This window comes from Brachyhypopomus gauderio, chromosome 18 (assembly GCF_052324685.1).
Source record: "Brachyhypopomus gauderio isolate BG-103 chromosome 18, BGAUD_0.2, whole genome shotgun sequence".
Classification (NCBI taxonomy): Eukaryota; Metazoa; Chordata; class Actinopteri; order Gymnotiformes; family Hypopomidae; genus Brachyhypopomus; species Brachyhypopomus gauderio.
Genome location: NC_135228.1, coordinates 9,988,008 through 10,013,343, shown reverse-complemented (window position 1 = coordinate 10,013,343; position 25,336 = coordinate 9,988,008). Strand labels below are relative to the sequence as shown.

At 41.6% G+C, this 25,336-nt stretch overlaps 1 protein-coding gene across 3 annotated transcripts in view; it reads left to right on the top strand.

Moving 5' to 3' along the window:
- The first annotated feature begins 649 nt into the window (after nucleotides 1-649).
- LOC143481794 (NACHT, LRR and PYD domains-containing protein 3-like) overlaps nucleotides 650-25,336 on the top strand; it is a 41,013-nt gene continuing 16,326 nt past the window's right edge. Inside the window, exons 1-6 of one of the 3 annotated variants that reach the window (XM_076979928.1) lie at nucleotides 650-733; nucleotides 15,055-15,136; nucleotides 15,340-15,456; nucleotides 17,482-17,539; nucleotides 17,646-17,850; nucleotides 18,329-20,096. In XM_076979928.1, the coding sequence (XP_076836043.1) occupies nucleotides 15,084-15,136; nucleotides 15,340-15,456; nucleotides 17,482-17,539; nucleotides 17,646-17,850; nucleotides 18,329-20,096 (2,201 nt within the window). In that variant the 5' untranslated portion in view covers nucleotides 650-733; nucleotides 15,055-15,083. Of the gene's footprint in view, nucleotides 734-15,054; nucleotides 15,137-15,339; nucleotides 15,457-15,743; nucleotides 15,955-17,481; nucleotides 17,540-17,645; nucleotides 17,851-18,328; nucleotides 20,097-25,336 lie in introns of those variants that run through there. The other 2 variants (XM_076979929.1, XM_076979927.1) reach the window with 2 other exon arrangements.

Sequence of the window (25,336 nt, the reverse complement as noted above, 5' to 3'; positions counted from 1 at the left end):
CAACATTAATAGTCCTGATGATCCTGATAGGAGGAGACACTCCAGTACAGACCAACATTAATAGTCCTGATGATCATGATGGGAGGAGACACTCCTCCCACACCACATTACATGATATGAACATTTTGATCAATTTATAATACGTTTTCTTTGTTTTTACAGTGTAATAATCATGTAGTAAGTCTGTGTGGATGTGGTGAAAGCCTCTGATCCAAACATAAGTAGATCTAATGTGAATAGCAGGAATCCAGTCCAGTGTTGAGTCCTGATTCAGAGCACTCAACCTGCAGTCTGAACATCCCCCTCTGTTCGGATTGATCTCAGATCAGTTCATCAGTACACAGTTAAACAGCACTGGACGATAGCCTATCATACATCCACTACTTTTTAATGTCATGTGATCTACCCACACTTCCTTCGCGATCGACCCACACTTCCTTCCCGATCAACGTAATGAGCACCCCTGTTGTATATGAATGTACTTGTAGCAGTCTGGCTGCATTCCTCACCTGTGGGCCACTTACCTGTGAGCCACTCTGGTCCTGTTATTCAGCACTAGGAGAGAGCATGATACTGATCTGTTAAAATATGAAGACAAACTTGAATCTGGAGTCTCCACCTCTACCAGTATCGTATGAGAAACTGAACAGGACAGACTCAGATCAGAGTGGGAGAGACAGAGCTGGATCATCATTTTATGAAAGACACATTTAATCTATTTCAGAGGAACACGGTGAGTATGTGAGTCTGTGATAGATAATACAAACAGTAGTAATAGAACTCCTAGTGTTCGTGGAGACAGTCATAATAGAACTCATAGTGTTGGTGGAGACAGAAATTTAGTATTTATTTTATTTAATAGACATGGAGCAACATGGCTCTAATGTTTTTCAGGATTTCCCTATAAGGTTGATATGGTGTATGAGTTGGGGGTCCTGATAATCACTAGATCAGGTCTGAAAAGATTCTACTGTACAAGGTTTTTGTTAAAATAAATCCATATTGTCCATATTGGGGGTTTACATCTCAATTTCAAAGTGTGTTTACACATTTCTCAGAATATTTCTATAATGCCAAAATAATTCCATTACCACCCAGCCAATCACCATTACCAGTGCAGATTCTACTATAGCTTGTTTTCATGAATCCACATTAAGGTCATAACACATATACGTGAATTAATATACTAATTTCATCGTGCTTTTAGTGTTGACTGTGTGTAGACCATGTGCTGTGTATACAATCATATATTACAGTTTTTTATGACTGCTAACATGCGTTTCCCAACACTTGAGATACATTTTCAAAACTCTAAACATTTAGGGGGGTTATGTCACGTCCAGCCCCTCCCTCCTCCCTGGTCCCGCCTAGCTCCCTGCTCCCATTCGTTCCTCCCTCTGTCTGTCACGCCCTCGTCGTCAGTCTCGTACACCTGAGTCTTGTTCCACCGTCGTGTTTCCGTGTATAAAACCCCCCTCGTGTTTTACCCCGGTGTCGGTCATTCCCTGTACGGTAACCCTTCGCTTCTCCTCTGTTTTGCCTTGTATCACCTGTTCCCTTACGACTCGTGTTCTCCCTTTGTTTCTCTCCTAGTCTCCGTGTGTTGGTTTATTCCCAGTGTTTTATACTCGAGTTTTCCTATGCAGGTTCCCCGTTGTTGGTATTTGTTCATTTTCGTTCTCTCATCATCTGTTTAGTGAATCACCCATGCTTTGGCATTTCTGGTATCCGTTGCCCCTTTTCATGGAGTCTGTTGTGTTATACTTTGTTAGGTGTTATGTTCTCATGTGTTCACGTTTCCCAGTTGTTTGGCTCACCCGTCTTAGTCATGTCCTCCCCTTAGTGTTTTAATTAGCTCTTTTGTTACGTGTGTGTGCTGTGTACTATTCCATTGTTATTGGTTCCCAGTAGTGTTTCCCTATATGCATTGTCTATTGGATCTGTCTATTTAGTGTCTCGTAGTTCTGGTTTTCACCCTAGCTTCTGTATGTCTTCCGTGGTGTTTATTATTGAATAAATTAGTTTATCTTGCGTTTGCGTCACACCCGCCCCTGAAATCGTTACAATTTATCTCATACAAATAGCCAAATAGTTAATATCCTGTTCAAAAATTTTTTAACTAAATACCAACTCTGCATTTCACAATGCAAACAAAGTTTTCTCTTTATACACCAACTGTGTTACAGTTTTTGACTATAAAACAAAAATAAAAACACAGTGCACAAGGTCAACGGCTGCAACCTTGACCACTAACTAAAAGCCTGCATAAAAAGGAAAGTCTTTAGTTGTTTTTTAAAAGTATCCACAGAGTCAGCTGATCTTAAATGTGATGGAAGTGTGTTCCACAGTTTTGGAGCAACCACCCTAAATGCTCGGTCTCCACGAGTCTTTAGACGTGAGCGTGGCACAGACAGTAAACTCAGGTTGTTTGACCTGAGTGATCGCAGGTCAGCGACATACACAGGAGCTGTGTTGTGTAGTGCTCTGTATGTTAAAGTTAAAATCTTGAACTGGATCCTGTATTCTACAGGAAGCCAGTGTAAGGATTTTAAAATGGGTGTTATATGAGACATCCATGAGCAGATACACTGAGAGATGAAAACAAAGCATTACAATAGTCTGAGAGATGAAATAAACGCATGGGTCAGCATCTCTAGATCTGCTGTTGAAACCATAGATCTCAGTTTACTGATATTTCTCAAGTGGAAGAAACAGGATCTTGACAGCTGTTTAACATGAGGATCAAATGCTAAAGACTGATCGAAAATAACTCCCAGATTTCGGAGGCCTGAGTGGACAGCAGGGGAAAGAAGCCCAAGATTTTGTTTAATTGTTTGACTAAGCTTTTCGGGAGCAATGATCAATACCTCAGTCTTGTTGTCATTCAACTGTAGGAAGTTATTTGAGGTCCATTCTCTGATTGCTTGAAGACAATCTAATAGCCTAGACAAACTATGAACCTCATTTGGTTTAAAAGACAAATAAAGCTGAATATCATCAGCAAATAAATGACAGGAAATATTAAAACTATTTAAAGTCTGCTCCAAAGGTAACATGTACAAAGAAAACAACAAAGGCCCTAAAACTGAACCCTGTGGAACCCCACAGGTTAATGCGGTTGCCTCAGACGTGTAAACTCCAATCGTAACTGAGAAACTTCTCTCAGTGAGATAAGAAATAAACCAATCAAGTGCTGTTCCAGATATGCCCACCCAGTCACATAACTTATTTATCAGTATTTGATGATCGATAGTATCAAACGCAGAACTAAGATCCAGCAGCACCAACACAAAGCAGTCACCGACATCAGCAGACATTAAGAGATCATTTGAGACCCTCAGGAGAGCAGTCTCTGTAGAATGCCTCTTCCGAAACCCAGATTGAAAAAAGTCGTAACAATTGTGATTTTCTAAAACTGTAATCAGTTGGTTTGCCACCACCTTCCCTAAAATGTTGGATAAGAAAGGAAGCTTAGATATAGGCCTATAGTTCCTAAGCACAGCTGGGTCTAAATTTGATTTCTTCAAAAGAGGCTGAACAGTGGCGTGTTTAAAATAAGATGGAACGCAACCTGTTAACAGTGAGGAATTTACAATGGCCAATATAGCAGGGCCAACGGTAGGTAAGACCTTCAACAATAATGAAGAGGGTATCACATCCACTGAGCTACTTCATGGCTTTAGCCTCACAATTACATCCAGCAGATCTGCTAAGGTGATAGGCTGAAAGGAATCCAAAACAGTAAGACAAGGTGGGCGGCTAGAAGAGGAAACACCCGTCACTGGCTTAATGCTGGACCTAATGTCCATGACTTTTTCCACAAAAAAATTCATGAAACTTATTACAGTCATTGACTGAAAGACATGGCAATGCTACAGGAGGTGGAGCTACAATATTGTTTATGGTATTAAATAAAATCTTTGGGTTTTGTCAGGAACGTCACCTGATTGTGCCTCGCACTCAGCTGTTACCTATCACCTAGGGTTGCCACCTAGGTCTGACAAAAAATAAGGACACTGTCATACTGACACAGGGTGGCACGTGTAATTTGTTGACGGGGGGTGGCAGTGAACGTAAAATGTTACCTGAGGGGTTTAAAATGGTCACAGCGAGAAAAAAAACAGATTTTAAGTGTGCAGAAACAGTCTGAATCGTGGTTTGAACTAACCTAGTTTTTTGCCGGGACCGAATATTAAAAAGAAGAAAAATCGGGACAAACCGGGACAGCCCGGTAAAACCGGGACAGGCACGTGAAAACCGGGACAGTCCCGGGAAAACCGGGACAGGTGGCAACACTACTATCACCACGCCCACATTCCTAGCATATTTAATCGCTTCCGTCCCACTACCTAGACGCGAAGTATTGCCGAATATGTTGACTACTGAGCGTTATTCCCTGGTTATTCTCCTTCTGTGTACCGACCTCTGCTTGTTCCCCAGACTTCCTCTCCTGCCTGATCCACGGATACCTCTTGGACTCTGCTTACCCCCTACGACCTCGGACTGAAACGACCACCGCTACACAGCGACACGAGCTATTACACCATTCAAAATAAAAACATTGAGCTTTTGCACCAGGATCCCTCTCCGTGTCTACCATACATTACAGGTTTCTTTTGGAGAGTAAAATTTGATAGGAGGACCTAGCATCCTTTACTAGATCATTAACACTAGAAGCACCGAACCTCATTTACATACTTATACCTAGAAACGCAGAGGGCCGGTTATCTGACCGCTTTCACCACCTACTACTAGCGCCGTGTTGTTTTCACCTACTTAAACCTACTTAAAAGACCGCTGAGTCATTACATAGGGAAGCTGGTACTGACACATAATTAACGCTAGATGGCATTTTGCACAAAAGAAAGAATGAGCTGCCCAAACAAAATATTCATAATGGTGACATTTGCACGTAACGTCAATATGTTAACAAATTAATGTGACTAAACCTTTTAGAATCAGTGCCTTGTGACCTTGTTCTCAGTAGCTTCCCCATTGCCAGTTTTGTTTAGTTTCATATTGCATTTCCTGGTTTGTGTTTTGTTTCTTGGTTAGTGTAATAGTTTGCTTGGTTAGTGTAATAGTTTGCTTATTTGTGTGTTGTTCTGTTGGCATATATGTCACTAGATCAGAGGTGGGACCAAGTCAGTGTTTTGCAAGTCTCAAGTAAGTCCAAGTCTTTATCCTCAAGTCCCGAGTCAAGTCTCAAGCAAAGACAGTCCAATCAAGTCAAGTCTCGAGTCAAGACAGGCAACAGTCAAGTCAATTCCCAAGTCTGAAACTTGGAATTTCAAGTCCTTTCGAGTATTTAATTTTTTTTTACCAATGTTGCAGGTATATTTTAAATGTTGTTAGAAATTCTGAAACCCTTAAATGGTGAGCACAATAAAAGTCAGAAGCAGTTGGGTTAGATAATGAAGTACAATGATTTATTTACCAAGGTATGGATTAATCCAGAGATCTCAATTACATACACACAAGGCGTCTGCAAGAGAGAGCTAATCCCCCATTCCGAACTCTCATCTTTTATATGTTTAATCATCAATACACACGGTGTCCACGAGGTGAGCACGAGGTGATCAACCAAATGTGATTGGACAATACATGAAATAATTAACACTGATTTGACAGATGCATATGACGCATGTCCCCTCCACGCTCAGCATCCTCGTGATGTAACGACAGACTGAGTGTCGCCGTAGTCCCTTCCAAGCAGAGATTAGGCGTCTCCAGCGAGGTCAGTTTAGGAACACCAGAGGAACATCAGATTAGGCCTCAGCCGAGGCCAGAGAACACACACACACACATCTGAGGCCTACTGAAGTCACGAGAATGGCTTCAGTGCCATGATCAACACACGTATATGTAAAAGATCTCTAACACCTATCCCTAATGTGTTTAATGTATACTAAGAAAGCCTGACATAAATGGAAATCACCAAATTTCCACCACAATGTAAATAATAGACATGTGTTCTTTTTTAAATCTGTATTCTCCTCAAATCTTGATAAAACATGTGCAACTGAAAACACGAAGTATAAAAAATTTTTTTATGACACCTATTTATTGCACAGTTCAATTTGTTAAAGTTAGCTGCAAAAATATTCATACTTTAAACTACAATTTTCCAGAAATAAATATTCTGTGAAAGTCATAAGTAGAACTCCATGTTCAAATAAAAAGTGCTGATATTTTCACAGTACAATACAAAGAACCATAACAGCATTTTCCCCTCTCTTCTCTTATCTGGTTTCTTGGAGAACATGTGTGTCCATGTGTGAGTGACAAGACAAACAAAATATAAGAACTGAACAATTAACAGGAATCAGGAATGCAACTTTAGACATTTCAGTAAACTATTCGGCATTGCATTTGCAAAAGACCAAACTGGCCAAAAGTCTGTATGTCATTTGTGCACGATGAGGCCGTAGAATGATGTCCCCATAGCTGAAAACTCGCTCCACTTTTGTCAATATATTTTTTTCTCGACGTAGATGTCTTCAAATACACAATCCATGCTGAGATAGAACTGGATATGATGGTGACAGAGAGAGGCTCTCTTCCCTGAGTTCAGATACAGAACCCAGGGTTGCCAACCCTCACGCATTGAGCGTGAGACACACGCATTTGACCGTCTTCACACGCTCTCACGCCACACATCCGATTTCTCACGCCGAAAACAAAATCTAGTTTATTTACCTCTGATCCTTATCTATGATTCAATGAGTTACTAGTTCGCTCTGGCACCAACCACTGGCGATCGATCGATCGCGATATAATACTTAATTTGTGTCCATTTTACACCCCGCCCGGTAACAATTCACGTTCGCTGACCCCCCCATTTGATTGGTTGTGCTGCAGCTCATGCGCGCGCGCACACACACACACACACACACACACACACACACACACACACACACACACACACACACACAACGTACAGTGTGGAAAAGCAGAGGACCGGTCTGCATCAGAAGGACGGAAATGAAATTAATGGGGCGCACTTTATAAATATTAATATGCGTTTTAAAATTTAGATTTGGGGTAAAAAAAAATCAAGTCTTTGCAAGTAAACAGGTCCAAGTCCAATTCAAGTCCCAAGTTATTGGTGTAAAAGTCCAAGTCAAGTCTAAGTCTCTGAATATTTTTTCAAGTCAAGTCAAAAGTCTTAGTATGAGTCATGTGACTCGAGTCCCCACCTCTGCACTAGATTATCATGTTCGTACAGCACACCACTAACCCACTGGCCCGCACCCCCCACTGTGAAGCGTTAATATCTTTTGTCTTGCTAATGCAACAGACTGCGCTGGAACCTTCAATCCCCACATCCACAGAAAGCTTGTTCAATACTCAAAGTACCAAAGTGAAACCCATAGACTTGTGTATGTTAGTAAATTGCAGGCTATGGTGAACATAACAAATCTACTAATAAATGTCTATAATGGTTTGTGTTAGACAAAGAACAAAAAGCACAAATAGGCAAAATTAATTACAAAAAAATTATTATAAAAGGTAGGTTATGTACCTTTGCGTAACAAAACGCAAAATTATTAAAATGATACTTTTGATGGCTTCACGAATATAGTTGCCTCTCTCCTCTGTAATGTTTACTTTGTGTCACCGTTTCAAATGTTTGATCGGTGAATAGCCGATCCCACGTCCTAACGACCATGTCACCAGTTGTTTGAAGATGTTTCCCTCACAGTATTGAGGTTCACAAGTAGCATTATCACCATTCGGCGATTTACATTTAGCTTATATTGTATACGTTTCGTTCCCCACCTCAAATTAAGTTCCATTTATGTAGTGAATTGTGAACTCAAGAATAAACCTCTGTCGCTGTGGTTAATGTTCATGCACTGTTTGAACAATATTTGTTTATTTATTACAGCTAGGTTTAGGAGGTTGTAGAACACAGCTACAGGCCAACAACGGGTGCCTCCCTTCTCTCTTTAGCGTATATTGAATAAGTTTCGTTCCCCACCTCAAGTCAAGTTCCCTTTGTTTTGATTTGTGTGTCAGCTTCACACAACTCAACATTCAAAACACAGCTTAGGTGCAGTCTTTGCACATTTGCCACAGACCAGTTGCTTACATGTCTGGCAGATGTCATATGTTTTGTTCCCTGAACATCTGCCGACTTGGCATTGTTTTCTTTTTGAGGGCGGGCAAGGCGTTTCAGGTAAAATTCGCTTTTGTGCCACTGCCCCAGCCGCTTTCACCATTTTCTGCTGTGCACACAGCTCCTTTACCAACTCGAGAATAAACCTTCGCCTGCTCTGGTTAACGTCCATGCACAGTTTGAACAGTATTTGTGCATTTATTGCAGCCAGGTCTAGGAGGTTGTAGAACACCGCTACAGGCCAACGACAGGTGCCTCCCTTCACCGAATACAGTAGTGCCATTTGATCCATAACATCAACGCCACAGTTGTGTGCAGTTTCTTTGCGCCATTATCAGTTGAAACTGTCTGATGCATTGAGCTCAGGATGCATAGATTTTTTGAAGTTTTGCCTGGTAAATCGTTAGAGTTATTTTTCCAGCCCGCAACACCTTGATGGAAAATCTTTCAGACTTTGACTGTGATATCTCACATCCGATTTTATTAATCGTACCAACAATAGTGGTTTTGATTGCCAAAAGGGTGTTTGCAAGTGCCAATGAAGTGAAGAAATTGTCAGTCATTACATTTCTTCCTTTACCCGTGAAAGGCTCCATCAAACGCAACACAATTGATCACCCAAACCAAGCTTTCAAGCAAACTGTGTTGCGGTTCGATCGCCCAAGCAGTTTTCACTGTGTAGCCGCCCCGACGAATTTATAGTATTTATAGTTATAACAGCACCGCCCATGCCATCATCTCAGTTTTACATCGCTCACAAAGTTATGCATTTATATATGTAACTTGCATTCTAATTCATTCATTTGTAATGTCAGTGTGTCAAAAGCAGCCATACATAATGTATCTAACAGCTAGCCCTGGCGAAGAGGGATTATACCCGAGAGATAATTCCTTTGAGATATTGACTTGATAAGTAGGTTACCATTCGCAGAATTCCTGCAAACTACTAAAGCATTTATTAGGCAAAGCAAGACTCACTCACGGTTTGAAAACCGTTGATGTAAACTTATATATAGTATATATTAAATAATATTAATAAATAAAGTATATATTTTAAGACTTTGGAAAGTGAAACACTTTCACTTTTGTTCAATGGACGAATTCCGTTTTTTCTTTACACATAATCAGTTTGAATTTTGTGATTAATTTTGTTTTGAAAACTATTGATCTTAATTTATTTATACTAAATATTAAATGACATATGAATCTTTGCGACACCCGCTGGCAGAAAAGAGAATCACAGTATTGAAGTATAGGCGATGACGGAAATTTTACAGAGATACGAGCAAAATCGATTTAAACTAGCCTGTACAGAGTTTCTTTTAACAATGTAAAAATACTAGTTTATTAAAAGACTGCATTAAAGACTCCACGTCGTTACAGTTGGGATTAAAATCACAGCAGAAGTTAGTCGAAAACTGGTTTACTGATTTTTGACTGATGGTACGAGTGAGCGTCGTTCTTTTTGGACAGAGTGGGTCAGTATTTCCAGAGAGATTAAAGAAAATACATTTGTGATCACTAATCAAAAGAGCTTCACAGCACACGTAATCAACGTGTAATCCTAAAAAAAAACACAAGGTCTAAAGTATGCCCACCTGTATGTGTGGCACCAGTAATAAACTGTTTAAAATTGAAGGATTTGACAATATTAAGAAATTGCATAACAGCACTATCCAGGTTATCATCAATATGCAAGTTAAAATCACCAAGCAATAAAACTTTGTCCAGCTTGATAATAGATGTCAGAAAGTCAGTAAATTCACATAAGGACTGACCTGCTGGACCTGGAGGACGGTAAACTAAAATGCAGTAAAACGGATTGATCTTACCAACTTTCATCAGTTGCAGTTCAAAGGTGGAGACGTGGTCAGAGCTCACTAGTTGGGAGAAATACCGTTTTTTCCAAACCACAGCAAGCCCACCACCCTGACCAGACTGACGTGGAGCCCCAATAAAAGAGCAGTCTGCTGGGCACAGTTCATTTACAGTTTTTTTCAACTGTTTACACATTTTCCAAGATCTGTGTCTATTTTTCAAAACCCTACACACAAAACTCACAATTGCTCACACAAAATGCAAAATGCCTCAAATCTCCAGCAAAATGACACACAACATTCAAAATGTCATAAACACATCTCAAAAGCAAGCACTGACATCACATTGTCAACACCTTTGTCATAATATGACATTTTGGATTCATCATGTACACACTGTTGATCAAAACCTAAAGCTCTTCTTTCATTCATGGGATTCTATGTTATACAAAAGTGCAGAGAGAAGGTAAAATACTCACAACACACAGTTTTCAAACCCAAAATATTTATTTTTTCCAAATAATTTGCTGCTGTTACAATATTTGTACAGTGCAGAAAAAAAAATCCATCCACCACATGAAGTTGGACAGACACCAAACACATGTCTGAAAAAGCTGGGGCTGTGGTGAGGGTATGGGCTGGGGGGTGTTGTCTGTGGTGAGGGTATGGGCTGGGGGGTTGAGTGTGTGTCTAGGCTTCATCTCTCCTCTGGGCTGGATCTGGCCACAATACTTCATCCACATCACAAGCTACTGTATGTCCTCTCTTGCTAAACACAGAGGAAAGAACCTCCTTGCGTGGCTCATCCATCCTTGAATAGAGGCATCAATGTCTCCACACGCTTCCTCCATCGCCTCAAGAAGTGGAAAGCGAGCATGAGGACGACGATCATATACCTGCCAGCACCAGGTGGAGAAGAACTCCTCAATTGGATTGTGTGCCCGATGTAAACTGACACTGTCCCATATGACCATAAATCTTTGTTGATCTAGATTCTGCCGACCTTGGACAAGAATATTGAGAATTGCATCCAGAGAAGTTATGATATGAGCAGTATTGTAAGGACCAAGTGTTGCATGGTGATGCAGGACACCATTATTGGTAATGGCAGCACACATTGTAATGTTTCCCCCAGGTTGTCCTGGGACATTCACAATGGCCCTTTGACCAATGACATTTCTCCCCCTTTTCCTGGTCTAAGTGGGATTCAAGTCCACCTCATCTATATAAATATACTCATGGCGGACATTTGCATCTGCATCCATCTCCAAAATTCTCTGTAAGAGACAAGAATATATATTTGCACACATGTGCACAACCCAAAAATTTTGATATGTGCAAGTCTTATATACTGGAATTAGTTTTGCATACATACATTCACAAAGTCATGATGCAGGTTCTTCACTCTGATGCTGTTCCTTTCAAATGGGACCCTGTATAGCTGTTTCATATGTAAGTGATTATTCTGCAGGACATGATGGATAGTGGACAAGCTTACTGTGTCCATGTTATGGAAAACAGTTGCATCGTTGACTATGTGGTGCTGGATCTCGTGGATTTATGGTTCAAAACAGACATCTTGACATTTGACCTATTTATAGGTCTATACTTAGCCAATGATTTGTTGGTGTTCAATAAAGTAATGAGTGCTTACACATATGAGGAGTGGGAGTGAAGCACTGGTGATTTAGTGTGGCATTTTGATAGGTTGTGTTTGAAAGATGAAATCAAGTAACTTCCTGTTTGATCTTTGTGTGTTAGGTAGAAACTTGTGTGTAGAGTTTTGCAAAATGTGTGTAAGGAAATTGAAAACTGAGTCAGACACTGAGAGTTAGTGTATGGTTTTGCAGATTTGGTGTGGGGTTATGGTGTTTGAAGGGCATGTTTAGAAAATTGTGTGAGAAGAAAAGATTTAGTGTGTAAACAGTTGAAAAAAACTGTAAGTGGATAAACTCCAGATTTCGCTGCCAAGTTTCAGTCAGGAATAAAAAGTCCAGGTTTTTCCTTAGGAAAAGGTCATTTAAAATGTGAGCCTTGTTTGCCACAGAGCGTGCATTGATCAGTCAGATTTCAAGTGAAACCGCTAAATCCTCGTTTGCGGAAGGAGATGTTTGGGCGTGGCAAGCTGCCGGAGCACGCGCTGCCCACCGCGGTCAACAACATGCCTGGAACACGGGCGAGGTTGGTGCAAGCCCACCAAGATGGTGTTAAGTGTTGGGACACACCACCCGCAGCTACGATGATCTAACAGGGTCACAGCGACGCCACACCACGCTGCACTCCTGCAGCCAGGGAGACGGGGGACACCTCAGCGTTCCACAGGTGGGAGCTGGAATACGACACTGGAGTTTGGATGCATGATCATGAATCCAGAGACGCCCCAGTTTCACCTGCAGACCAGCTCTTGTGCCTCGCTTCCTCCTACAGCGTTTCTTCCGCAAAGAGTTCGGCTTTCCTCCAAACTCACGCAGCAGTGGTAAATTGTCGGATGGTGAGTAAGCAGCAAAACTGGGAAATGGAAAGTTGTTTGTTGTGGATAAACTTTCCATGGAATCCCTTATCTGCAGTAGCATTTGCCGATCGTATACCAGGGCAGCCGAGGCATTTTGTGCACACAGAAGAATTGATGATAACAGACAAATTCAGAGCGACTTACAAAAGTGCTACGCAGTTGCTTGGAATCTCCAAGGTAGTATAGATAGTCCTGGACACAAGGTACTCTAAGCTGGAAAAACCAGTAGACGAAAGTCATATGATACCTAACAATTATGCCAAGTCATTATTATACCTGAATATACACATCACCTGAGGAAAAAGACAGTAAGCAATTCCTATAACCCAATTATGCATAATACCTGAGAAAAAGACAGTAAGCAATACCTATAACAAACACCTGAGGAAAGAGACGATAAAGCACAGTAGACGAAAGCATAATTATGTAAAGTGCACTTGAAAGAGGTGGGTCTTCAGTCGGCGTCTGAAGACAGCAAGTGACTCCGATGTTTGGACACACAAGGGAAGTTCATTCCACCACCTTGGAGCCAAGCCAGTGGAGCGAGCACAGCAAGGGAGTGACATGGCTGAACTTGGGAAGGTTGAAGACCAGCTGAGCTGCAGCGTTCTAGATCAGTTGCAGGGGTTTGATGGCATGCATAGGAAGACCAGCCAGGAGGGAGTTGCAGTAGTCCAGTCTTGAGAACAAGAGACTGGACAAGGACCTGAGTGGCCTCCCTAGAGAGAAATGGCCAAATCCTCCGAATGTTGTGAAGGGCGAATCTGCATGATCGTGTTGTGTTAGCAACGTGGGCCGTGAAGGAGAGTTGATTGTCGACAACTATACCAAGGCTACGCGCTTCCATAAAAAAACTTGAAACTTGTAAATACTTGTAAACTTTTTAAAACTTGTAAATCCTGTAAAGCTGCTTTGTGACATGTGTTGTGAAAAGCACTACACAAATATATTTGATTTGATTTTATTTGATTCCTTGGATGGAATGATCACGGTGTTCTCAAATGGGATAGAAAGATCACGATGAGGACTGGCTCTTGCAGGGATGTACAGCATCTCCGTCTTGCTTGGGTTAAGCTTTAGGTGGTGAGCTGCCATCCAAGAGGCAATGTCTTTTAGACATGCAGAGATTCAAGCTGAAACCTGTGTGTCAGAGGGTGGGAAGGAAAAGAAGAGCTGGGTGTCATCCGCATAACAGTGATAAGAGAAGCTATGTGCAGAAATTGTCTCACCCAGTGAGCAGGTATAAAGGGAAAAAAGAAGTGGACCCAGCACTGAGCCTTGTGGAACACCGGTGGAGAGTTTGCATGGCATGGATATTGATCCTTCCCATGTTAGTTGGTAGGAACGTCCCTCCAGGTAGGAAGCAAACCACGTCCATGCATTGCCAGTAATGCCAAGGCCTGAAAGGATGGACAGGAGGATCTCGTGATTGTGTCAAAGGCCACTGAAAGGTCAAGCAGAATCAGAACTGATGATAGTCCAGTTCTAGCCGCATGGAGTTTCTCAGTTACTGCAATGAGTGCAGTTTCCGTAGAATGTGCCAGCTTGAAGCCAGATTGGTTGGGGTCCTGAAGCTGGTTCTGTGAGAGAAAGGAGGATAGCTGGTAGTGTACAGCCCGTTCAAGGATCTTAGAGAGGAATGAGAGGAGAGATACCGGTCTGTAGTTGCTGATGTTGGTGGCGTCAAGGTTGGGTTTCTTTAGGATTGGCACCACCCTAGCCGCCTTGAATGAGGATGACAATTCCTGAAGATAAGAAGTTGTTGATGATGGTCGAGATGAAAGGGAGGAGTTTGTGGGAGATTGTCTGGAGGAGTGTGGATGGGATGGGGTCCAGAGGGCATGTGGTGGGACTGCTGGATGTCAGCAGCTGAAGCACCATCTCAGCTGAGAGAGGAGAGAAGGAGGTTAGAGAAAAGGGAGGAGTAGGAGGGGACACAGTGGGCACAGGGACTAGGGAAAAGGTACTGTGAATCGTATTGACCTTCTCAGGTGACAAAATCATCTGCAGTAAGAGAAGTGGGAGTTGGAGCGGGGAGGGTTTGAGGAGAGAAGAGAAGATTTTGAACATCTTGTGTGGATCTGATGTAGATGCCTCCAGCATCTCTCTGTAGAATGATGTCTTGGCAGCAGGTGGTTCCATGGAAAATAGCGACAGGAGAGATTGATACAAGTGAAGATCAGCAGTAAGCTTCAATTTCCTCCATCGCCTCTCAACCATCCTCAGTTCTCATCGGTTGTTACGCAGGGGGTCCGAGAGCCAAGGAGCAGGTGACATGCTGTGTGCAAGCAAAATGTAAATAAGACAAAATGATCCAGAATTTTGTCATTGGATAACCTTGTGTGTATAGAAAATGTAAGCATTATAGAAATATGTAAAATGACTGCATTTTGTGCCAAAACAACATGAATTGTACTAATTGTATAGCCACTGAAAACTGATGTTGTGTTCACTGTATTTAGAGTTTTGAAAATGTGACTACAGATTGGAGAAACGCATGTTAGCAGTCGTAAAAAAACTGTAATTAGTCTATCAGTATCATGTAATCACAGTAATTGAATATGTGTCCTGCATTATTTATGTGAGTGTGTGTGTGTTTTCAGGTTTACAGCTGGAATCTGTAGGAGGAGACATGACCTCCAGAATGAGTGTCTCTGGGGAACAGCACACACATAAAGGAGAGAGGTGAGAATAACACAAACACAGAAGGGAGAGAGGTGAGAATAACATACGGACAAAGGAGACGAGATTAACACACACAAAAATGTGAGTGTTCTAGTGACTCCAGGTAATGATGATGTAGGAATGTGAGTGTTGTACTGAGTTCAGGTATATATATATATATATATTTATTTATTTATTTATTTATTTTTAATTGTATCATTTAGTGTGACTAAGCATAAAATATCAGACACTCCTGAACCCAGCTGTGTGTCCATGAAGACTGACTGGTCAATGGAATCTCCATTACGCTTGAGATCGGAAGTGAATCTTAATGAGCTCAGGTAATAATGATGTATGAATGTGAGTGTTCTGGGTTTAGGTAATGATAATGTAGGAATGTGTGTGTTGTACTGAGTTCAGGTAATGATGATGTAGGAATGTGAGTGTTGTACTGAATTCAGGTAATGATGATGTAGGAATTAGTGGTGGGACTTTAACGCGTTAATTTCGATTAATTAATTACAGGGAAATTAACGAACAAAAAAAAATTAACGCATTTTAATGCATTTAACGCATGAGACACTTTTGCACCGTGGAATGTTTCTCAGTGCATGAGTTCCAGACATACAGATTATATGGACGCACAATAAGATGATCATGATGGAGATGACTGGAGATGACTGGTGGATGGGAAATTTATATATAAGAAACTACCAGATGGAAGTACAAACAAAAATAGTGTTATTTGCACTTTATGGAGGAAGGAGTTCACTTATCACAGGAGCACTTCCACCCTTCATTACCACCTCAACGCGAAACATGTTGGGGCTAACGTGCAGGTCAGTAATGATAACTTAGCTGCTAAATGTATTCCTAGTACGATAGGGTGACCAAACGTTTGGATTTCCCGGGACATGTCCGTATTTCACATCCTGTCCCGGGCGTCCCGGTTTTTTTTAAAGTGAGGAAATGTCCTGGTTTTTAAATTACCTTCATTGGACCGTTAAGACTAGATTAAACTTTCGCGAGTGACCGTAGCGCGCGACTCCGCACACCTCGCGCGAGCAGTGGAAGCGTTTAAACTTGATGCGTCACATTATTTAGAGTTGTTCACTCTCTGTGGTCGAAAATAAAGGCTTACAAGAAGCTCTGCAAATTGCGTCAACTGATGCAAGTTACGAACTGCCGTCCAGAAAGACAATGTCGAAGAAAATCCAGCAGCTGTATGATGAGGAAAGGGAAGTAAAACAGGTTATTGTGAAGAGCACCACAAATGTGGCTCAGACTGGGGATCACTGGACCTCTGTTAGCAACAAGAATTATCTTGGTGTGATAGCTCATATTATAGATGATGAATGGAAGATCTAGTCATTTGAGCATGCAGAAGACCACTTCTAGGCACTATGGAGATGCCTGTGGCAGAGGACTTTAGGGCTGAGGCAGAGGCCAGGGAAATTAAAGAAAAAGTATACCATCTAAAATGGTATTAAAAAACATCTTCTGGTTTACTTCAATTCTTCTTATTCTTCCAATATCCTGAGCAAAACTCCCAAAATTAAACAACATTTTGGTCCGAATTTCCAGTGTTCTGAAAACTGTTTGCTCTGTTTTCTGCACTCATCTATTGGTCTGTATAGTAGACTGGTGGAAAAATAAATAAGATGTTGAAGTTTATGCTTATGTTCATTGATTCATTCATCATTCAAACTTAAATTAATATTTCTCATGTTAAATACTGAAATGCGATTAAAATGTGATTAATTAATTACAAAGCTTCTGATTAATTCGATAAATTTTTTTGATCGTGTCCCACCCCTAGTAGGAATGTGAGTGTTGTACTGAGTTCAGGTAATGATGTAGGAATGTGAGTGTTCTATTGAGTTCTATGGATAATGTAGTCATGTTGTTGCTCTTTGGTTTTTCACAATTGTAAAGCATAAAAAGATAACTAAAAAACTTATTTTGGTCATTGTATTTTGTATTAAACATTGATTTGCTAATTCCTAATAAAGTGATGACTGAGTGTATATATGAGGAGGTGTTCTTAATAAAGTGATGACCGAGTGAATCTATGAGGAGGTGTTCTTAATAAAGTGAGCGTAGTAAAGACGAGGAGTGTGAGATGCAGTAGTGATGTAGCGATATATGCACATGGAGCACCTTTCAGACGACTCTGTATTGAATACTAGTTTAGGAAATTAAATCAGTTCATCCAGCACTGGAAATGAGGAACACTGGATTAAGGGATTAAATCAGTTAATCCAGTCTATATTGTACATTATCTGCTGGCGTGTTTAATGGTGTGTTGTACAGGTATGAATGTGCTACATATTCCCCATTAAATTCAGTGTTGTGTTTGTCCACAGTGAACAACAGAAGAAATTAGTGCTGCCCTACAGAAAACATGTGGAGTCCATATTCAAGGTGTGTGCAGTGGTGTGTGTGTAGGGTGTGTGTGTGTGTGGAAAATATTACAACTAATGTCTGTATTATTGTGGTGTTTTTATGATTGTTGGTGTTTATTCACCAGGAGCTGGAGCACAAAGTCATCTCTCTGGTGAAGAAGGAGCTGAAGAGGTTTAAGAACATACTGAGTCCAGATTGCCCAGCATGCTCTGGGGGAGAGATGGAGGATGAGGAGGATCAGAGCAGTGTCAGAGAGGGGACGCTGAAGATCACACTGCACGTCCTAAGGAACATGAACCAGCCAGACCTGGCTAACACACTACAGACCAGTAAGAGTTCTGGGTCATGGAGCAGACAGACCTCACTAACACACTACAGACCAGTAAGAGATCTGCGTCATGGCTCTATGATGGCATTATCACTCCAACTAACTACATTTAGTCCTGTGTGTCATGGGTAGGACCCATATGAATTGAGCACCTGTCAAGAGTGATGTCTCTTTAATTAATACACTCACCAGACACACACACATTACTACTTCAAACACTAACCAGACACACACACACACACACACACACACATCACCAACACAAACACTAACCAGACACACACACACACACACACACACATCACGACGAACACTAACCAAACACACACACACACACAAGAGTTAGTAACTGTAATAGGTTCCCTCTTCCTTTAGTTAAGGGGGTGTTAAACCCTGTATATGGACATGAGTTAGTAATTGTAATCGGTTCCCTCTTCCTTTAGTTATAAATAACTGCCATCATGTGTTTGTGTTTTTAGAGCTGGTCTCTGTATATGAGCAAAAGCTAAAACACAAACTACTGGAGAAATGTAAAATAATTAATGAAGGAATATCAGCTCACGGAAGCTCAACCCTTTTGAATGAGATCTACACAGAGCTCTACATCACAGAGGGAGGAAGTGGAGACCTCAATAATGAACATGAGGTGAGACAGATTGAGACAGCATCCAGGAGACCAGCAACACAGGACACAACCATCAAATGTAATGACCTCTTTAAAGACAAAACCATCAGAACAGTGTTGACTAAAGGAGTTGCTGGAATTGGCAAAACAGTCTCTGTGCAGAAGTTCATTCTGGACTGGACTGAAGGAAGAGCCAATCATGACATCCTCTTCATATTTCCACTTCCTTTTAGGGAGCTGAATTTGATGAAGGAGAAAAAGTTCAGTCTGATGGATCTGCTTCACCACTTTTTCCCAGAAACAAAACAATTACATTTAATAGACTGTGATGCTTACAAAGTCATTTTCATCTTTGATGGTCTGGATGAGTGTCGACTTCCTCTAGATTTCCAGAACAATGAGAGCTTATCGGACATAACGGAGTCGACCTCAGTGGATGTGCTGCTGACAAACCTCATCAAGGGGAATCTGCTGCCCTCTGCTCTCCTCTGGATAACCTCTCGACCAGCAGCATCCAATCAGATTCCTCCTGAGTGTGTTGACCTGGTAACAGAGGTACGAGGGTTCAGTGATCCTCAGAAAGAGGAGTACTTCAGGAAGAGAATCAGTGATCAGATCCTGGCCAACAGAATCATCTCACACTTGAAGTCATCAAGAAGCCTCTACATCATGTGCCACATTCCAGTCTTCTGTTGGATTGCAGCCACTGTTCTAGAGAGAATGGTGGGTGAGGCAGAGAGTGGAGAGATCCCCAAGACTCTGACTCAGATGTTCACACATTTCCTGTTCTTTCAGATCAAATGCAAGAACAGAAAGTTCAATGGCAAAACTGACACTGATTCTCACCAGACTAGAAATATTGTTTTGGCACTGGGAAAACTGGCTTTCCAACAGATGGAAAAGGGCAACCTGATCTTCTATGAGGAAGACCTGAGAGAGTGTGGCATTGATGTCAAAGAAGTGTCAGTGTACTCAGGAGTGTGTACCCAGATCGTCAGAGAAGAGTCTGGACTCCACCTGGAGAAGGTGTTCAGCTTTGTGCATTTGAGTGTTCAGGAGTTTCTGGCTGCTTTATATGCATTTCTCTCCTTCATCTCCAACAACACAAATGTGCTGGAACACCAAAAGATAACACTCTTCAAAAGATCATCACTGTCTGGTTTCCTTAAGAACTCAGTGGACAAGGCCTTACAGAGTGAGAATGGACACCTGGACCTTTTCCTTCGCTTCCTTCTGGGTCTCTCACTGGAGTGCAATCAGACTCTCTTACGAGGCCTTCTGACACAGACGGAAAGCAGTTCTCACAGCAAAGAGGAAACTGTCAAGTACATCAAGGACAAGATCAGGAAAAATTCCTCCCCAGGGAAATCCATCAATCTGTTCAACTGTCTGAATGAACTGAATGATCATTCTCTAGTGCAGGAAGTCCAAACATACCTGAACAGTGGAGGAAACCGTTGTCTCAGTGGAGCCAGACTCTCTCCTGCTCAGTGGTCAGCTCTGGTGTTTGTGTTGCTGAACTCAGAAGAGGAGCTGGATGAGTTTGTCCTGAGGAAATATGACCCATCAGAGGAATGTCTACTGAGACTGCTGCCAGTGGTCACAGCATCCAGAAAAGCTGAGTGAGTATTTTCATTCATAAACACATTACAGCACTGGGAGGAGTTTCCCAAAAGGTTCATAGATTCTGTACAAAATCATAATAAGACTAAGAACGTCATTAACTGCAAAAAAGAATCATCACACTCATACACCTCTGTTTCTCTCTCTCTCTCTCTTTACACTTTACACACACACACACACACACACACACACACACACACACACACACACACACACACACACACACACACACAAACAAACAGATGTTCACTGTATCTCACTGTACTTTCTGTAATGTGGTTATTGATCCCTCCCCCCAACAATAGAAACAACTAAACAACAATAGAATTATAAATGTGTTGGAGTAAATTCTACTGCATAGTCCAGCATGAGTTATGAATATATATAACCAATTAAATATAATTACTGACATTTACATTTTGTTACGTCCAGCTCCGCGCTCCTTCCCAGTCCCATGTTCATGGACCCGAGCCCCGCCTTGTTTTCCAGTTTCCTAGGTTTCCCTTTTGTCTGTCATGCCCTGTTGTACTCTACTCACCTGTTTCATGTTATTCCTTAGTGTTTTCATGGCCTATATATTCCCTGTCATATCCTTTGTTCCCTGTCGGTCATTGTCCTGGTTGTCCTCCATGTTTTGTGTCTTCCGTAAGGTCTGTTCTCTCTGTGTCTTTTGCCTCTGTGCTTTCTCGTTGTCTGTCGTTAGTGTTTTCGTTATAGTCTGTTCCCCCCGCGCTCGTTGTGTTAATATATCTTGTGTTCTAGTCACATTGTTTAACAATTATGTTCTGGTTCCCTCGCTGCCCATCGTAGCATGCTCCCCTGTGTATTCTTTTAGTGTTTGTTAGCCCCTTACGTTCAGTCCCCTTTCTTTGTTTAGTAGCCTGCTCCCTTGTATAGTTTGTAGTATTGGTTAGCCTCTTACGTTCAGTCCCTTTTCTATACAAGCCTGCTCCCTTGTATAGTTTCCTTCGTATTCTGACGCCCGTATTCCTGTGTTATTCTTATTGTATGATTTACCCTACCCTCCGTGTTCGTTCAGTTGTTGTAGGTTTACCTTACTGTTTGTTATCATTAGAAGTAGTGGTCAGCTAGATGTTACGTGTTTGTGTTACGTTTCATATTGCGTTGTGTTCGTCACCGCTCATTTTGTCTTGTGCGGTTCTCATTGTTTTATTAAAGCATTTCAGTTACTTTGACGATATTCTAATCTTGCGTTTGTGTCACTCCTGTCTTCCCATTCGTTACACATTTACATTAAATAATGTTATCTGAAAAACAGAGATTCACATACGTTTCATGTAACACAAGATTGATTGGCATAACTGCACATTACATCTGCTTATATGAAACAATACATGTTATAAATAACAGAAATGCAACATACATAATATTACCTGTATGTTACCTAATATATGGACAGAAGGAGAAAGGTATCGAAAGAAAGAGAGGGAAAGAGAGGGATAGAGAGGTACTGGAGTGAGAGGAAGAGAGACAAACTACACAATAACAGCACAAACTCCAATGCTATTTGACCCAAAACCGACACTACACATTTCCAACCTACATGATCATAATAATAAAAAATGTGCCATATTTATCAATTGTGATTTTCACCCCAATTGAAAGTTGTCCTCCACATTTACCCATCTGTACAGTGATAACACACACACACTAGTGATTACTAGGGGGCTGTGGTGCACATGTGCCCAGAGCGGTGGGCAGCCCTAGTTAGGGTTAGGTGCCTTGCTCAAAGGCACCTCAGTCATGGCCTCAGAATTGAACCCACGACCCGCCGGTGACAAGACCAGTTCCCTACCACCAGACTATGACTGCCCTAATGCCCCAATAAATGAGAACAAACTGAGGAAGATAATGATAATGACTCAGTGAGCACAGTCTGGACACAGAAACTGGCCAACACAGACAGAGCTGGTTACCCAGAGTGACCAGTTTTCCCACTGTGAGCTTTCAGTGGTGGTGACAGAGCTGCACTTTCTTAGTGAATGTCCTAAATATGACCCCATTAGAAATAAATTCTAGTAGTATGCAGGTATGTAGGGGTGTATATATGGGGGTGAATGTAAGAGTAAGAGTGTATGTGTGGGGACGGCTGGTTCTGGGTCTGGGGCTTATTGTGCCCAGTCCTCTCCCGGCTGCTCCCCTGTGATTACTGCTCCACTCCAGAGGGGGGGCCTTGGGGTTCCGGGGCCTGGATTGGTGCTCCGGCGTGGGGGCGGTTGTAGTCCGGGGCGGCTCGGGGGCACGTGGCGCTGGCCCCCCTCGTCATTGTTTTCAGGTGTGTCTTCTTTGATTCTAGGTTCAGTCTGTGTATTTTAGTCCTGTGTTTTGTCATTTGCTTTGTTGGGCACTTGCTAGGGGTTTCTGTATAATTTTGTGTTGTTAAGATCACTTTGGTGTTACTTTAAAGTAGGGGTGACCTGCAATAGTCGCTGATTCGACTATAGTCGACTATACCCCCTAGTCGACTATGAACGTCATAGTCGAATGTACCATTCTAACTGCATGGGGTGCCCAAGGATGTAGCTAAGCATTAGTTGTTACATGAAATGTCTTTGTTTTCGTTATATATAGCCTTTTGTCAAATAAAATAATCCTAATTTCTGTTAATAAATATTTTAAAATGATGTTTGCGCATTAACAATAGGCATCTTCCTTACTACACATTAATAAATCACAACCTGCAGTTGTACAATACAAACGAGCGGAGCTGAACACGCAACAGAATACGCGTAGCATCTGCCGAGATTATAACGGCTACTAAAAAACTTCAAAAGTATTTTGAAAAACATAAAGATGAATCAAACAAAGTAAAGTGCAAGTTATGTCATCAACATCTTTCATTTCGCACAACAACAACCAACATGGTATACCATTTAAAATGCGTAAGTGTAACGTATTGACCAGACAGAGAGGGATCCAACTGCGGAAGTACACCGCTTTTATTCAAATGAGTTACGTTTACAAGAAACGGCATGAGTATCACTAGCGCTAGGCGCAGTAATAACAGCAGCGTTTTCGTGGGATGGTCAGGACGGTCCAGGGTCATAACGGGGGGGGCAGAATCCGGGAGGTACAGGAGGGCTAGGCAGGAGGCGAGGTCTGGAGAGAAAGCAAGGGTCAAAGCACAGGAGATCGAACAGGCAATGGAAACGCTTGGTATGCTGCATGGGAACGGCAATACTTCGCGACGAGGAAGTGGTGGGAAGGTGTATGTATGTGACTGAAAAGGGGGCGTGGTAATAGGTAGCAGGTGTAGCTGGGAGGGACATATCATACGGCATTCCTTACAGTAAGGCGAAAAAAACGTTTGTCGTTTCAGTCGTGTCGTCTCGTCTCGTCACGGTGTGTCTCGGCAGGTATATAAACATTTTTTGTTGTTGTTTGCTTTTAAACCCCATTACTTGAACCTTTCCTTGTATTTTTTTGCTGTTGTGTGGCAATTGTTTTTGTATTTTCAGGCAGGCATATTTTGTTTAAAATATTTTTGACATTTTGCACAGTGCCTGTCTGACAGTTCGATATGCTCAATGCGCACAACGGTTAATGTTCTCTAACGTTTCATTAAAAAATAAATAAGTAAATAAATAAAAGCTGAATAAAGCCAACCTACCGTGGTTATTCATTTATCTGAGTGTTTTAGGTTTTTACTTTGAAGAGGAAAAAAGTCCTGAATGAGAACGGGATCCCGTTTAAGGTGCTCTAAATAAAAAAAATAAAAATAAACCCGATTAGACTATTAGTCGACTAAAGGGAAAAGCTGACGAATCAGATTCGACTATGAAAATCCTTAGATGAATACACCCCTACTTTAAAGTTCTAGTAACTTTGCTCACTGTTTATGTTAGACTTTAGGCCTGTTTCTACATTTTGTCTCAAGCTCTTTTGTGGATCTGTTTGTCATCATGTCTCACCCCTGTTTAAGTCTTGGTTTTGTTTCTGTGTCGGATTGCCATTCTGTTATCACCCTACACTGCTTTCATGAGTGAGATATAGGATTTGCCCATAATAAATCTCACTTCTCTCAGCGAATGTGTCTTACTCTGGTTTGACCTGCATAACACTGTCTAAAACACTGTCTATAATTGTGTCTATAACACTGTCTATAATCTCTTATCTATGTTATATTTATTCTTAGGTGTTTCCTGTATTTTATTACATTCATGCCAATAAAGCATTGTTGAACTAGAGAGAGAGAGAGCTAGAAAGACACAGAGAGAGAGATAGACATACAGGCAGACAGACCAGGGTTTGACACCACTGACCAATCACAACTCACCACATACTGGTACCTGCACCATGCAACAATAATCAGGTATCACACACACAGAAACTCACAGCTGGTGGTTGGACAGTGATTTACAGTCATGAATAACAACTCACCATCTGGTGATGTGTGTCTGCAAAAGTGACCATGATGTGACCACTCTGATCTCTGTGTGTCACGTCTAGCCTCACCCCACTATCACCTCCCTGTCAGTTTCTCTCTTCCGTGTTTTCCGTGTTTGGTTATGCCGTCATTTGTTATCATTGCAGTGTACTCAGGAGTGTGTACCCAGATCTTCAGAGAGGAGTCTGGACTGCACCTGGAGAAGGTGTTCAGCTTTGTGCATTTGAGTGTTCAGGAGTTTCTGGCTGCTTTATATGCTTTTCTCTCCTTCATCTCCAACAACACAAATGTGCTGGAACATCAAAAGATAACACTCTTCACGTCTAGCCTCGCCCCACTATCACCTCCCTGTCAGTTTCTCTCTTCCGTGTTTTCTGCGTTTAGTTATGCCGTCATGCTTTCGTTGCGTTCCGTTGCAAGGTTTCTCACCACCTTTCTCTCTCTTACCATTCTGTCATTTATTAGAGTCTCTCTCTTCTGTGCCGCTCCCTGGCACTTCTCAAGTATTCCTCCAACTGTTTTACTTCCTATCCATTTTACCTTTATTTTGGGAAGGTTTTCTTTGCTTCGGCATGTTTTGGCTGCTGCCAGTTATTTCCCCTGGAATCCTTAGTTTTGTTTTACGCGTTGAGTTTTTCCGCGTCCTTTGTGTTGCCTTTGTTATTTTTCTCCCATCTCTCGACAGTTAAGTTTTTATTAAGTTAAGTTTTCGTGTTGCCTTTTATTCTCTTTTCTCCCGTGTACTTATCATTTTGTTTTATTTCTTATGTATTGATTTTTTCTGCATGGTTTGTGTTGGTTATTCTCTTCTGTGAGCTTACGTCTCTCTCT